We start from the raw sequence: 15,860 nt of genomic DNA, 5'->3' as shown, positions 1-15,860 counted from the left end.
CCGAAGCATGACTCACGCCTGGTACTCACAGCTTTACTTCTGCCAGTATCTCGTCTCCTACCTTCCAAACTTTACAGAAGCTCTCCTGCGAAGGTAGAGATGAGATACTGGCAGAAGTAAAGCTGTGAGTACCGGGCGTGAGTCGTGCTTCGGTAGCTCAGATGGTAGAGCACTTGCCCGCGAAAGGCAAAGGTCCCGAGTTCGAGTCTCGGTCGGGCACACAGTTTTAATCTGCCAGGAAGTTTCATATCAGCGCACACTCCACTGCAGAGTGAAAATCTCATTCTGGATGATCTAGAGAGATATGTACCCAGTAGAACAGTTCATAATAGGAGGGTCCCTCCATGATATTCAACCACTGTAAAGAAACAAAGATTGCTGCATAATAAGTGCAAAACAGAGCATAGGCTATAGTCTGAGAGATACTGAATGAAACACATTCGGCTGTCAGGAGAGCAATGCGTGATGCCTCCAGTGACTGAAATACTTAACTCTGTTTTCAAATCTCCTTTATGAAGGAAAACCCATGAGAACTGCCCCAACTTAATCTTAGTACCACTGAAAAGATGAATGAAAAAGGTGTTAGTGTCAGTGGTGTTGAGAAACAGCTGAAATCAATAGATTACTGAAAATTTTATACGCAGATTTGCATCTGAATTAGTCCTTCTTGTAATTGTAATCTGTCTTAGATCCCTTGAACAAGAAACTGTGCCCAGTTCTTGAAAAAAAGCACAGGTCACACCCGTCAACAAGGGTAGCAGAAGTGATACGCAAAACTACCGTCCAATATCCTTGACATCAGTTTGTTATAGCATCTTAGAACATATTCTGAGCTAAAACATAATGAGATATCTTGAACAGAATGACCTCCTCAATGCTAATCAGCATAGATTCTGCAACCATCAGTCATGTGAAAACCTACTTGCAGTTTTCTCACATTACATACTGAAAGCTTTGGATTGAGACAGTCGGGTAGATGCAAAATTTCTTTATTTCCAAAAAGTGTTTGACTCGATACCATACCTGCACTTATTGTCAAAAGGATGATCAAATGGGGCATCAAGTGAAATTTGTGACTGGATTAAGGACTTTTTGGTAGGGATGGTGCAGCATGTTATCTTGGATAGTCATTTTTAACTTGATTTATTTATTCATCCAGGAACCAAAATGACTTAAGATTTGTGACGCTAATACAACAAAAATGCAAAGCTCAAAATATACATACATACAGAATGTATAAGTATACTTTTATGAGGATGGTTCTGGTGGTTAGCTGTGACCTTGATGAGGGAGTGTTGATTATATATGTTACCTGCCGGCATCAAAACTGTTAAAGCACCATATTCAGGTAGCATACAACATTTATTTTACAAGAGCAAGGTATAACTAACTACTATGAACATGGAATAAACGTATGTCAGTGAACATTTAGCCGAACTTAAACACATTGAGGACTGTGTGATGTCACTATAATCACTGAAATGTATGATCACTCCACCACTAGTGTCAAAGATACTTGGTATTGAAACAGACTTATTTCCCTGCTTGCAGTTTACTTGCTTTACTTGCTTCATGGAGTCCATTGCAGTATTTTGTGGACTGCTGTGAGCTGGATCTTGTGGCATTGTCGCATCTGCTACAGCACCCGTAAGTTTGGTTTCTGCTGAGTGTTGTGGCTGGTTGATGGTAGCTGAAGGTGACGCCATATTTTCAGTAGGTGGAGTAGCTGCATTGCCCATACTGATGGGGGGCAGCAAAATGTGGGCTTGAGGCGATCCATGGAGACTGTGGTGGAAGTGCCCATAATATTGATCTTAAACATCTTTTTCTTCCCTGCTGACCACTGCATAAGCTTCATAATATGGGGGTTGAAGTGGCTTGCATACCGCTTCGTACCAGACAAAAACTTGGTCATACATTGCTAGAGCCTTGAAAATAAAAGGGTGACGAGTGAGGTTGGCCACATGGTGCGACAGGGCAGAGTTGTGGCCGCAGCTTCGAGACAATGTCAGATGCACCAACGCAGTCATTAGATTTGTGCTCAAGGAATTCACTTGCTTGCCATATTGTTTGGCTGTATACAAGATCAGCTACTGTAGCCCAGAGATCTTCGTTGATGGATGCTTGAAGGCTTAGAAGCACAATGGATAATGTCTCTGTCCAGTGTTGCAAATTGTGACATCTTAATGTTCCTTTCAGTGTCGTTCCATGAGTCCCTTAGCTGCAGAGTGGCAACCTAGTGTGGATAGACTTCATGTTTGGCAAGGTAACGGGTGCTTGAAACAAATAACACTCAAATTGTCAACTTTGATATGTGGCAGGTACAAAGAAGCATGCTGAAATCGGCAGTCCATCATCAAAAGAATGTGGTTACTGCAGTTTCACTGGTTATATTACCCATAGGGAGTGCCTCTGACTGAAGCAGAAAGAGGTCAATGGCCGTAAGGCAATAGTGAAACTGCCAGATGATGGCAACAGCTGAATTATGTCTAAATGGATGGTTGGTTGGTTGGTTTGGGGAAGGAGACCAGACAGCGTGGTCATCGGTCTCATCGGATTAGGGAAGGATGAGGAAGGAAGTCGGCCGTGCCCTTTCAGAGGAACCATCCCGGCATTTGCCTGGAGTGATCTAAATGGATGTGCTGAAATCATTGCTTATGTGGTAGAAGTGAGCCAGTTGCCACATTGACATATCAAGTCATTTTATTCCTCTGGCAAGCCGTGCACAGATGATTTGCAATCACCGAGCAATGTGGTGCAGTGGTTAGCACACTGCACTCGCATTCAGGAGGACTTTGGTTCAGTCCCATGTCTGCCTGTCCTGATTTAGGTTTTCTGTGATTTCCCTAAATCACCTCAGGCAAATACCAGGATGGTTCCTTTGAAAGGGCTTGGCTGACTTCCTTCCCCTTCCTTCCCTAATCCGATGAGACTGAGGACCTCGCATTCTGGTCTCTTCCCCCAAATCAACCCCATCCCCCAATCCAACAATTTGCAAGATTCAGTGTTCCATGGACACCTGGATGTGCCAACTTTTTTAATGACACGGTGGTTTGGTGTTGAAATTGCAGAAGGACAGATGATCACATCTTCACTACTGAAACTTCACAATGCATCCATATGTTCAGTAGTGGTACTAGAATGTGGTGGACATGCAGGCTGGTTGGTCGCTCCAGTAATGCGCATAACTCTGGACCAAGATGTTGTGACTTAGTGAGAGCTTTGTGGTCAATTGTGGTGTTAAACATCTTGATGTGAGAGAGGCATCTGCTGGAACATTCAAATAATCCTGAACACAAATAACATATGTCATAAATTTTCCAATGTAATCCAAGTTTTGCATCTGCCGTGGTGATGCCTTGTCTGGCATTTGATAAAAGGGAATTGACATTAGTTTGTACTTGGTGACTAAAGTAAACTGCTGGCCTTCAAGCATGTGGTAAAACGTTTTTATGGCAGCATACATTGTGTACAGCTTGCGATCGTATGTCAGCCATCCTTGTTGTGCTTGTGAAAGCTTCTGGCTGTCAACACTGTTCTATTTACTACTGTAGTATAGGGCTCATTGCTGTTACTGATGTGTCTACCATTAAAGTGAGGGGAGGCGGGAGGGAGGGGGCTAGGTGACAGAATGTGCTAACAGTATAGTTTCAGTGATGATAGTTTTCACTTTGGTGAAACCTGTCTCTGTGTTGCTACACAAGATTTGATCCTCTGGTTTTGGAACACCTCGTAACAAGTCATTTATTGTAGCTGTCAACAATGCATGGTTGTGCAGAAAATGGCAATAGAAATTTATTAAGCCTCACATATTCTGACTGGCTCTGGGTATTTGACTGTGGCTTCATTTTTCTCTTGCGGCAGCTTTCAACTTTCTCTTGCGGTGGCTGAATTCCTTGGGTGTTGATGATGTACCCAAGGAATTGCACCTGTCACTCTGAATACACACTTCAAAGGGACTCATAAAAGATGTGCAGAGTGACGCATCTCCTGTGGTTTGTTTCACCTGCGTAGGGCGGTCAGTGCAACGTGACATGGTTGTTTCCAGTCTTATTGCATGTTCAGATCACGCCGTGATCACCAAAAATGTTGTTTATTAGAGTCACCCTCAGGCAGTAATACTGTTAAAGAACCATACCAAAGTGGCATAAAACTTTTATTTTAAAAGAGCAAGGAATAACTAACCACTACAAAATGAAGAATAAACATATGTCAGTGAATGTATTACCCAATGTAAATACTTTGAACACTGTCTGATGTCGCTATAAATGTCACAGCAACATACAATCACTACGGAACCATTCTGGCATTTGCCTGAAATGATTTAAGGAAACCACAGAGAACCTAAATCAGGGTCACCAGATAAAGCGAACTCCATCCTGCTGAATATGAGGTTGTAATGTAATTGGGTAGATAAAAAATCTGATCACTAAAAGGTGACAGTACACACACAGTGATTACTGTTGAAACATTGTGCACGATTTAATAAGAGTGAGCCCTCATACTCAGGTATAAGAAGTTCTTCTTAGAGCAGTTGGGAAGGCAACAGTGGCATGATAACTAAGGTGGTGTGAGGTACCGATGACAGATGGTTTGTTAGGTACGGATATCTTGAGAAAGACCGCCTAAATTGTGGTCCTTCTCCATGATTGGCTGCTGCATTCGATAGTTGTGCACCAAAATGGTTATCTTCTATTATTAATATTTGAAAAATTAAACAACATATTTACTTGAATTTCAAATTGAAGCATATCTCAATAGTGTGCTGTCATTCCATTATTTCACAAATATTAATAATGAGCAGAATAATAAACAACTGCTAAACGAAAAGACAGATGAAGCACTTTGGAGATCTTCGGATCACTTCTAACTTCGATGATGGGCGAAGTGGTTTGGCTGGAAGATCAGAGTTGGTTCGGCAGTCTTGGCGGACGGCCATGTCCTCTGCTGCAGTGTCAGTTAAGACTTAATTTGCAATGTGCCATTTGTAAATGTGAGAGCTGGTTGGGAAGCCTCAGAGGACAGACATGTTGTCTACATGTTGTCTGCCGTGGTCAGTGTTAATTAAGACTTTATTAGCAAAATATGGTTATTTGGAACGTATAATTGAGAACAGTGTGGTGTGATAGTAACTATGAAAATGCGCTGTTTGTTATTTTGTTGAAGAAGGAAAGTTATTTGTGACTCTAAAGTGGATTGTAATTGTGCAGTTTCTTGTGTTCTGCTAATAAAGCTGAGTGGCATCTCGTATAAACAAACTGATTGAAAAATTAATTATTTCTAAAATAACAGTTCCTTGCTTAGAGTTTCTTACAGCCTTAAGATAACAGATTCACAACCTATGAGCTGTTTTCTGCACACTGTAGAAGACTGCAGCTTGGAGATGATTTGTTAGAACTTATGCCTTCAACTCAGGGTGGTGGAAGCAAATAGGCATCTCGCGTGTACTGCTATCTTAGTACAAATGAGATCAATGACACGTCATGTGTGGTAACACAGAGGAGGTATGAAAGAGAAATATTTTTGAGGGAAGGGTTTATCATATGCACGTGTTTATCTCTCCCTCTTCCCCTCTCTTTTTCAACTTGCTGTACAGAGACGGCAAAAAATAGACAGGTCAGAATATGAAAGATGTAGCAAACTAAAATGGAGTGAAGAAAGGAGCATTTACTATGAAGAAATGCTGAGACTCAGAAATAAACATAAATTAAGGCTGGTTGGGTGGTGAGAACGAAGGACATGTTGTATCATTGTTTTCTATCTACGGAGTTCTGAGAAACTGGTGTAATCTCTGTCTTGGATATTACCCTATCTTCCACCTGTAAGCTCTTGGGTTTCCACATGTTGTCGAGTGCAGTCCCCAACAATCACTCTTTCCTTTTCATCCCATCTAGTAAGTCTCCCCTGACCTGTGGTTCTCGGTGACTTTCCTGAAATCAACCCCTCGGTAAACCTCTCCAGTCCTTTTCCTTCACCCCTCTTCCTTCCCCTTCTGCTAGAAGTAGGAGCCACTGGCTCTGAAAACTTGCATAAGTATAACATTCTTTTATATGCATGTTCTGTCACCACTTGGTATGTAGATTTTTTATCCATCCAAATACATTATATTGTCAAAAATTGATTATTTTCGTTGAATATGAGGTTAATGTCTTAACAACTACACTGCCTCATTTGGCCAATCCTTTTTGGACAATGTTGTTTGATTTAAACACAATTTGCTCCAAATAATTTGTATTATAAAACACAGTTTTTTTACTTCAGACTTCACATGCTAAGGACACCCACTGGTGACTTCTGGCCTATGAGTGTGCTGCTACGCCCCTTGTGCTAACACTAGTGTGTTCAGAAAATTCACTCTAAGCCCATAAACATGCAACTATGCCCCATGCATGTCTTCATGTTTTTCCCTCAGTCCACCCGAAAAACTGAGGCAGCATCCCATCATGATAAGTCAGATGTTGAGCTCAGGAGAATGACAAGAAATCACCATCATGGTCTATGGATTTTAGCACATAATTTTTTGTGAAGCCATACTCTGTGGTCATGTATAACAATGTGACAGGTTGTTGTAGTTATTCCCTTTCATTACTAACCACTACACTGAGTCTTCTAGGTAGTCTTTAATTGTGTAGTATTCAAGCAGTCACAAAAGTCTCAACAATTTGTACCACTTAATTGACCTTCCAGTAATTTTAACCCCTTAACTTAATGATTTTCCAAAATAATAATTTTTTTTATTAGTGGAAAACATTCTGTAATGAATGAAATTACGTGTAAACATATAAAATGGCTTTTAAGTCTCAAAATAATGAGTTACAAAATTTCAAAATCACCAATAATAAAATCCCAAGTATACTTGTGCACTGGACTTTGACTAAAATATCCTGAAACTTGAAGTCATTTTTTAGTTTCTGTGTAACTATGAAGTCTAAACCATGTATTTCACAATGGTTTCCTGTGAATATAAATATACATAGCTTTTAAAGTTCAAAAGAATGAGTTACAAAAGTTTGAAGATCACCAATAATAAAATCCTGAGTATACTCATGAGCTAGACTTTGACTAAAGTGTCCTGAAACTTGAAGTCATTTTGTACTTTCTGTGTAGCTTTGAAGTCTGACCATGCATTTCACAGTGATTTCCTGTGATCATAAATCTTGGAGGAGCTGGCTGGAGCACAGTGGATGTATTGATCTTGTACCACTGGTGAGCACTTGTTGCTCAGCTGACGAACTGTCATCATTTTCAGTCTCTAATGAAACAACTTCACCATCTTCTTCACTTTCTGAACCCAATGTTAAATTCAGGATCATTATAGTAATCCTTCATTGAGAACATTTCCTAAATAACAAGAGAGGAGAAAGTCTGAAACCGCTTGTTTTCTTGTTGAATATCCGAAGATGCACACAATAAAGACGTTATGTAGTGGCAACCACCTCAACCAAAACACAACAGCCAGGTTACAAATGTAGTACCAGATGCTGTCTAGCAGCCAAACTCGTAACCGTAAGTGCTGAAATGGATATAAGCTGGGTTTTGTTATTTCGAGGGTCTCTTCTTAAGTTGCTCAAGTATACTCGGGATTTTAAGCTTTCATTAAAATAATAAAAATGAGACAACTCGGGGCTTTATGTCAGGGTTAAAGAATTTTTCAAGATGAAAAATTGTGTGGAATGTGTTTGGGGTACACCTGGATAAAAACCTAAAATAGAATCAAAACACAGAGTGCTGGTGCATTTTCCACTCTTTAGGTTACAGATTTATAAAAAAAAAGTATACATTCATCTAAAGTGAGCAGTAAATACTCTGTGTAGATGAGACAACTGCGCATCGTTGCAGAGGCCACTTCAAAAACATTTTGCATTCTTACCTCCTTAACTGTGGCTGACTGCTATGGCAGTCCCATGCTGATCTGCTCCAGATGTTCTCAGCTGCTGTAGAAGTTATGATTCAAACTTGTTTACCATTTTCATCTCTATACTTTGACTGAAGCTCTTATTGGTGTACTTCCACAAGACTATGTCATTGACCTTAAATTCAGTAGTCAGTATTGAAACTTGTGGTATTGAAAGCTCATCAGATTTTAATTCTTTGCTTAAACTGGTTTGTGCATCTACTATTATGATTTATGTAGTTGAAACTGTTTATCAAGTTAAAGCATCTCACTCAAGAATGTAAATAAATATTTCCCACCTTTCCTAGTGCTCGTCCAAAGCACAGAATAAGAATGTATTGCATGATGGTAGTATTCAACACCCAGGGAGCAATAGTGCAGCATCCAAGGCTTGGCCGAAATGTCTCACTTGTTGCAGAAAAAGCAATAGCAGTATTTCTTGATGTTCATAAAAATCACTTTTGATTCACACAGGCATAATACCACAGAGAAATATAGTTTTTCATATATTCCTTTCAAGGGATCTGAATGTTGAAGTAGATCTTGGTTGTTCTCATAAGCATCTTCTTTGTAAACAATCTCAAAGTGTTACAAATAAAGTAGTCTAGTTTTTTAGCAGGTGTGAACAACAGAAGTTTCCCCACAGTTTCTATGGACTGCACATTAACATTAATTCATAACCCTCCACATGGAACAATTTACTAGTTTCTTCTTGGCATGAACTGGTGCTGTCTTCTGTTAATCGTATGAGATTTTAAAAATCTGATGTTATGTTGAGACATGGTAGTTTTTAGCTGTGTTGCATCATTCCATACATTTCATTTCAAAGACTTTTGCTGTTAAATGTTTTTAACTGTTAAGAGTTTTAAAACAGTAATTGGAACATATTCAGCTATGTATATGACAACATAGTTTTTCAGCAGGTAGACGTGTCTGTTTTGATTATGAAACAGATATGGAAATCACTTGACTTGTTACTGAATTTCAGAGGGGGTAGGGAGGGGGTGGGGGGGGGGGGATTTTCTGTGGAAAGTTTTAAAAGCTTGATGTATGGCATCAGAAGTGAGCTTGAATTTTGTGTGTATGTTTATGTTTGTTTGTGTGTCTATCGACATGCCAGCGCTTTCGTTTGGTAAGTTACATCATCTTTGTTTTTATATATATAAACAAAGATGATGTAACTTACCAATCGAAAGCGCTGGCATGTTGATAGACACACAAACAAACACAAACACACACAAAATTCAAGCTTTCGCAACCAATGGTTGCTTCATCAGGAAAGAGGGAAGGAGAGGTAAAGACGAAAGGATGTGGGTTTTAAGGGAGGGGGTAAGGAGTCATTCCAATCCCGGGAGCGGAAAGACTTCCCTTAGGGGGAAAAAGGACAGTTATACACTCGCGCACACACACATATCCATCATTTTGAAATGAGATCCATCCTTCATGAAATCCTCCCCATTCCACCAAGAGTGTCTTTCCGCCGTCCATCTAACCTTCGTAACCTCTTGGTTCATCCCTATGAAATCCCCAAACCACCTTCCCTACCCTCTGGCTCCTACCCTTGTAACTGCCCCCAGTGTAAAACCTGTCCCATGCACCCTCCCACCACCACCTACTCCAGTCCTGTAACCTGGAAGGTGTACACGATCAAAGGCAGAGCCACGGGTGAAAGCATCCATGTGATTTACCTACTGACCTGCCTACACTGTGAAGCTTTCTATGTGGGAATGACCAGCAACAAACTGTCCATTCGCATGAATGGACACAGGCAGACAGTGTTTGTTGGTAATGAGGATCAGCCTGTGGCTAAACATGCCTTGGTGCACAGCCAGCACATCTTGGCACAGTGTTACACCGTCCTGGTTATCTGTATACTTCCCACTAACACCAACCTGTCAGAACTCCGGAGATGCGAACTTGCCCTTCAGTATATCCTCTCTTCCCGTTATCCACCAGGCCTCAACCTCCGCTAATTTCAAGTTGCCGCCACTCATACCTCACCTGTCATTCAACAACATCTTTGCCTCTGTACTTCCACCTTGACTGACATCTCTACCCAAACTCTTTGCCTAACAAATGTCTGCTTGTGTCTGTGTCTGTGCGGATGGATATGTGTGTGTGTGCGAGTGTATACCTGTCCTTTTTTCCCCCTAAGGTAAGTCTTTCCGCTCCCAGGATTGGAATGACTACTTACCCTCTCCCTAAAAACCCACATCCTTTCATCTTTCCCTCTCCTTCCCTCTTTCCTGATGAAGCAACCGTTGGTTGTGAAAGCTTGAATTTTGTGTGTATGTTTGTGTTTGTTTGTGTGTCTATCAACATGCCAGGTCTTTCGTTTGGTAAGTTACATCATCTTTGTTTTGCTAATAGAATTTTTGTATTCTTATTTGTTCCTCCTGTGTAGTCATCATCCTCCACTTTTTGAAACTTAGCTTTAACATTACAGCTAGAAAACTGAAATTTAGTGACTGGTTAACGTATTTTCAGTTAAATGTGAATGACACCACACCAAGTAGTACAAATATCTTTCTGGGATATTGAACAATGGAAAATCCAGGATGGAATGTAACAATATTGTAAAAAGGAAAGTTGCTACTCACTATATAGCAGAGATGCTGTGTCGCAAATAGGCTCAACAAAAAGACTGTCACAAATATAGCTTTCAACCAGTAAAGCCTTCGTCTTAGACGACAAACACACACATACACACTCATGCAAACACAATTCACACACACTTGACTGCAGTTTCAGGCAACCGAGGCCACACTGAGGCAGAGAGAGAGAGAGAGAGAGAGAGAGAGAGAGAGAGTGAGAGTGTGAGTGTGTGTGGGGGGGGGGGGGGGGCGCGCGACTCAGCCACCTCCGCTATGTGGTGAGTAGCAACTTTCCTTTTCACAATATTGTTTCTGGGAATTGATATGATGCTCATGTAAGAATTTCTTTTATTTTAGTGACTTATGTAACACAAGTAATGAAAAAGAATGATGTTATATCACTCTCATGAGAGCATTTATACTTGCAGGTACATGGACAGTCGTAAAGATGAGCAGGAGAGGGGAATTACAATGAAGAGTAGCTCCATTGCTCTCCTGTATACTATAGGTAAGAACTACAATGTACATGCATTTTTTCTGACACCACCTTGTTTATTATACGGAATAGTAGTACTGTATTAAAAAAAGAGAAAAGAATGAGTAGGTCAGCATTTAGGTTGCTATAATCGTTTATGCACCTGTGGCCTAGGTGTAGCATCTTTGATTAGTAATCAAAACGTCCTCAGTCCCAGGTTTGAAACCCACCACCACTTAAATTTTGATTAATAATCAGCACTGGCGGCCAAAGACTTCTGGCATAAGAAGTCACCCTCATTCTGCCAATAGCCTTGTCAAAGAGGGCGGGGGAGGTTCATGGCACTCTCTTGTCCTTGGAATGGGAAATTGCCCCTAAAGGTGGAAGAATCAGATGCAGAAGGGCAATGGAAAATCTTTCATTAAAGAGACACAGTGTGTATTCACAGGACATGTGGCCTGTAACTGAAAAAAAATGTCATGATGATCTCTCCATTGGCAAAAGATTCTGGAATAGTCTCCCATTCAGATCTACTGGAGAGGACTGCCAAGGGGGAGGTGACTGTGAGAAAAAAATTGAATAACCAATGATAGGACAATGCTCTCCGAGCCAGGGCGTGGGCTGCCAGAAGCTTGAACATGGTAATGGAGCTAGAATATCTGAAAAGGGAAATGCAAAGGCTCAGTCTAGATATAGTAGGGGTCAGTGAAGTGAAATAGAAAGAAGACGAGGATTTCTGGTCAGATGAGTATAGGACAATATCAACAGCAGCAGAAAATGCTATAACGGGAGTAGGATTTGTCATGAATATGAAGGTAGGGCAGAGAGTCTGTTACTGTGAACAGTTCAGTGATCGGGTTGTTCTTATCAGAATCGACAGCAAACCAACACTGACAGTGATAGTTCAGACTGTAGAGGAAGATGTGACAACATTGCAAGGTGAAGATAAAGAGATAAGAAAGTATATAAGGATATTGAAAGGGTAATACAGTACGTAAAGGGAGATGAAAATCTAATTGTCGAGGGGACTGGAAAGTAGTTGTAGGAGGAGGAGTAGAAGAAAAGGTTACAGGAGAAAATGGGCTTAAGACAAAGAATGAGAGAAGAGAAAGACTAAGTGAGTTCCGTAATAAATTTCAGCTATTAATTGCAAATACTGTGTTCAAGAATCACAAGAGGTGGAGTTATACTTGGAAAAGGCCAGGTGATACAGAAGGCGTACCCATGAACAGATATAGACTCAGATCACAATGTAGTGCTGATGAAGGGTAGGCTGAAGCTTAGGAGATTAGTCAGGAAGAATCAATACGCAAAAAAGTGGGATACAGAAGTACTAAGGAAAGACAAGATATGCTTGAAGTTCTCTAAGGCTATAGATACAGCGATAATGAATAGCTCAGTAGGCAGTACTGTTGAAGAGGAATGGACATCTATAAAAAGGGCAGTCACAGAAACTGGAAAGAAAAACATACGTACAAAGAAGAGAGGAATTTAGGAATGCAGAGATACTAGGCACTGAGGAATGAAATAAATAAGAAGTGCAGGGAAGCTAAGATGAAATGGCTGCGTGAAAAATGTGAAGAAATAAAAGAAGAAATGAGTGGCGGAGGACTGACTCAGCATATAGGAAAGTCAAAGCAACCTTCGGTGAAATAAAAAGCAAGGGTGCTAACATTAAGAGTGCAATGGGAATTCCACTATTAAATGCAGAGGAGAGAACAAATAGGTGGAAAGAGTACATGAGAGCCTCTATGAAGGCAAAGATTTGTCTGAGGTGATAGAAGAAGAAACAGGAGTCAATTTATAAGAGATAGGGGATCCAGCATTAGAATCAGAATATGAGAGAGCTTTGGAGGACTTAAGATCAAGTTAGACAGAAGGGATAGATAACATTTCATCAGAATCTCTAAAATAATTGTAGGAAGTGGCAACAAACTGACTGTTCAGGTTGGTGTGTAGAATTTATGAGTCGATGACATACCATCTGACTCTCAGAAAAATATCATCCACTCAATTCGAAAGACTGCAAGAGCTGACAAGTGCAAGAATAACAGTCATATTCTTAAAAAACGTAATAATTTCTTTCAAGTACACTTACCAACACAGCTTTAAACTTCTTAGCCCTCCATGTAGCAATCATTGAAATGTGGCTGATGCATTCATCAAACAAATGGTCATTCTCTGATGTTGGTAACGGCATCAAGGGACTGTGAACACAGTCTTTTGCTGCTCCTCCAGCACTACCTCCACTCTTCATGTCTGTCATGGAAAAGTATTTACACTGACCCAAGTTGTCCAGGATCTCTGTAATATTTGCTATCGGATATGGATCTGTACTCATCTTAGCATTCATGTAACAATAAGTACGAAAGAACGTGTACTTTCTTGTCCTGTCTGAGGATTTTTTGGGTACAATGACTATCAGTGCTCACCAGGGACTATTATGTTCTTCTACTGTACTAATTAATAAACTTCCCATTGTTGTTGTTGTTGTGGTCTTCAGTCCTGAGACTGGTTTGATGCAGCTCTCCATGCTACTCTATCCTGTGCAAGCTTCTTCATCTCCCAGTACCTACTGCAACCTACATCCTTCTGAATCTGCTTAGTGTATTCATCTCTTGGTCTCCCTCTACGATTTTTAACCTCCACGCTGCCCTACAATACTAAATTGGTGATCCCTTGATGCCTCAGAACATGTCCTACCAACCGATCCCTCCTTCTGGTCAAGCTGTGCCACAAACTCCTCTTCTCCCCAATCCTATTCAATATTTCCTCATTAGTTATGTGATCCACCCATCTAATCTTCAGCATTCTTCTGTAGCACCACATTTCGAAAGCTTCTATTCTCTTCTTGTTCAAACTATTTATCGTCCATGTTTCACTTCCATACATGGCTACACTCCATACAAATACTTTCAGAAATGACTTCCTGACACTTAAATCTATACTCGATGTTAACAAGTTTCTCTTCTTCAGAAACGCTTTCCTTGCCATTGCCAGTCTACATTTGATATCCTCTCTACTTTGACCATCATCAGTTATTTTGCTCCCCAAATAGCAAAACTCCTTTACTACTTTAAGTGTTACATTTCCTAATCTAATTCCCTCAGCATCACCTGACTTAATTCGACTACTTTCCATTATCCTCGTTTTACTTTTGTTGATGTTCATCTTATATCCTCCTTTCAAGACGCTATCCATTCCATTCAACTGCTCTTCCAAGTCCTTTGCTGTCTCTGACAGAATTACAATGTCATCGGCGAACCTCAAAGTTTTTATTTCTTCTCCATGGATTTTAATACCTACTCCGAATTTTTCTTTTGTTTCCTTTACTGCTTGTTCAATATACAGAGGCTACAACCCTGTCTTACTCCCTTCCCAACAACTGCTTCCCTTTCATGTCCCTCGACTCTTATAACTGCCATCTGCTTTCTGTACAAATTGTAAGTAGCCTTCCGCTCCCTGTATTTTACCCCTGCCACCTTCAAAATTTGAAAGAGAGTATTCCAGTCAACATTGTCAAAAGCTTTCTCTAAGTCTACAAATGCTAGAAACGTAGGTTTGCCTTTCCTTAATCTTTCTTCTAAGATAAGTCTTAAGGTCTGTATTGCCTCACGTGTTCCAGTATTTCTACGGAATCCAAACTGATCTTCCCCGAGGTCGGCTTCTACTAGTTTTTCCATTCGTCTGTAAAGAATTCGTGTTAGTATTTTGCAGCTGTGGCTTATTAAACTGATTGTTCATTAATTTTCACGTCTGTCAACACCTGCTTTCTTTGGGATTGGAATTATTATATTCTTCTTGAAGTCTGAGGGTATTTCGCCTGTTTCATACATCTTGCTTACCAGATGGTAGAGTTTTGTCAGGACTGGCTCTCCCAAGGCCGTCAGTAGTTCCAATGGAATGTTATCTACTCCGGGGACCTTGTTTCGACTCAGGTCTTTCAGTGCTCTGTCAAACTCTTCACCCAGTATCGTATCTCCCATTTCATCTTCATCTACATCCTCTTCCATTTCCATAATATTGTCCTCAAGTACATTGCCCTTGTATAGACCCTCTATATACTCCTTCCACCTTTCTGCTCTCCCTTCTTTGCTTAGAACTGGGTTTACATCTGAGCTCTTGATGTTCATACAAGTGGTTCTCTTATCTCCAAAGGTCTCTTTAATTTTCGTGTAGGCGGTATCTATCTTACCCCTAGTGAGATAAGCCTCTACATCCTTACATTTGTCCTCTAGCCATCCCTGCTTAGCCATTTTGCACTTCCTGTCGATCTCATTTTTGAGACGTTTGTATTCCTTTTTGCCTGCTTCATTTACTGCATTTTTATATTTTCTCCTTTGATCAATTAAGTTCAATATTTCTTCTGTTACCCAAGGAGTTCTATTAGCCCTCGTCTTTTTACCTACTTGATCCTTTGCTGCCTTCACTACTTCATCCCTCAGAGCTACCCATTCTTCTTCTACTGTATTTCTTTCCCCCATTCCTGTCGATTGTTCCCTTTTGCTCTCCCTGAAACTCTGTACAACCTGTGGTTCTTTCAGTTTATCCAGGTCCCATCTCCTTAAATTCCCACGTTTTTGCAGTTTCTTCAGTTTTAATCTACAGGTCATAACCAATAGATTGTGGTCAGAGTCCACATCTGCCCCTGGAAATGTCTTACAATTTAAAACCTGGTTCCTAAATCTCTGTCTTACCATTATATAATCTATCTGGTACCTTTTAGTATCTCCAGGGTTCTTCCATGTATACAACCTTCTTTCATGATTCTTAAACCAAGTGTTAGCTATGATTAAGTTATGCTCTGTGCAAAATTCTACCAGACGGCTTCCTCTTTCATTTCTTAGCCCCAATCCATATTCACCTACTACGTTTCCTTCTCTCCCTTTTCCAACGA

General features: G+C 40.4%; 1 protein-coding gene across 2 annotated transcripts in view; it reads left to right on the top strand.

Moving 5' to 3' along the window:
• Positions 1–15,860, top strand: part of LOC126412527 (elongation factor-like GTPase 1) — a 593,784-nt gene that overhangs the window by 10,349 nt on the left and 567,575 nt on the right. For both annotated transcript variants that reach the window (XM_050082167.1, XM_050082166.1), the window contains one exon: positions 10,917–10,996. In XM_050082167.1, coding sequence (XP_049938124.1) covers positions 10,921–10,996 — 76 coding nt within the window. In that variant the 5' untranslated portion in view covers positions 10,917–10,920. The remainder of the gene's footprint in view (positions 1–10,916; positions 10,997–15,860) is intronic.

Source organism: Schistocerca serialis, chromosome 7 (assembly GCF_023864345.2).
Source record: "Schistocerca serialis cubense isolate TAMUIC-IGC-003099 chromosome 7, iqSchSeri2.2, whole genome shotgun sequence".
Lineage (NCBI taxonomy): Eukaryota > Metazoa > Arthropoda > Insecta > Orthoptera > Acrididae > Schistocerca > Schistocerca serialis.
The sequence above is the reverse complement of the archived record's forward strand: the minus strand, read 5'-3'. Positions and strand labels throughout refer to the sequence as shown.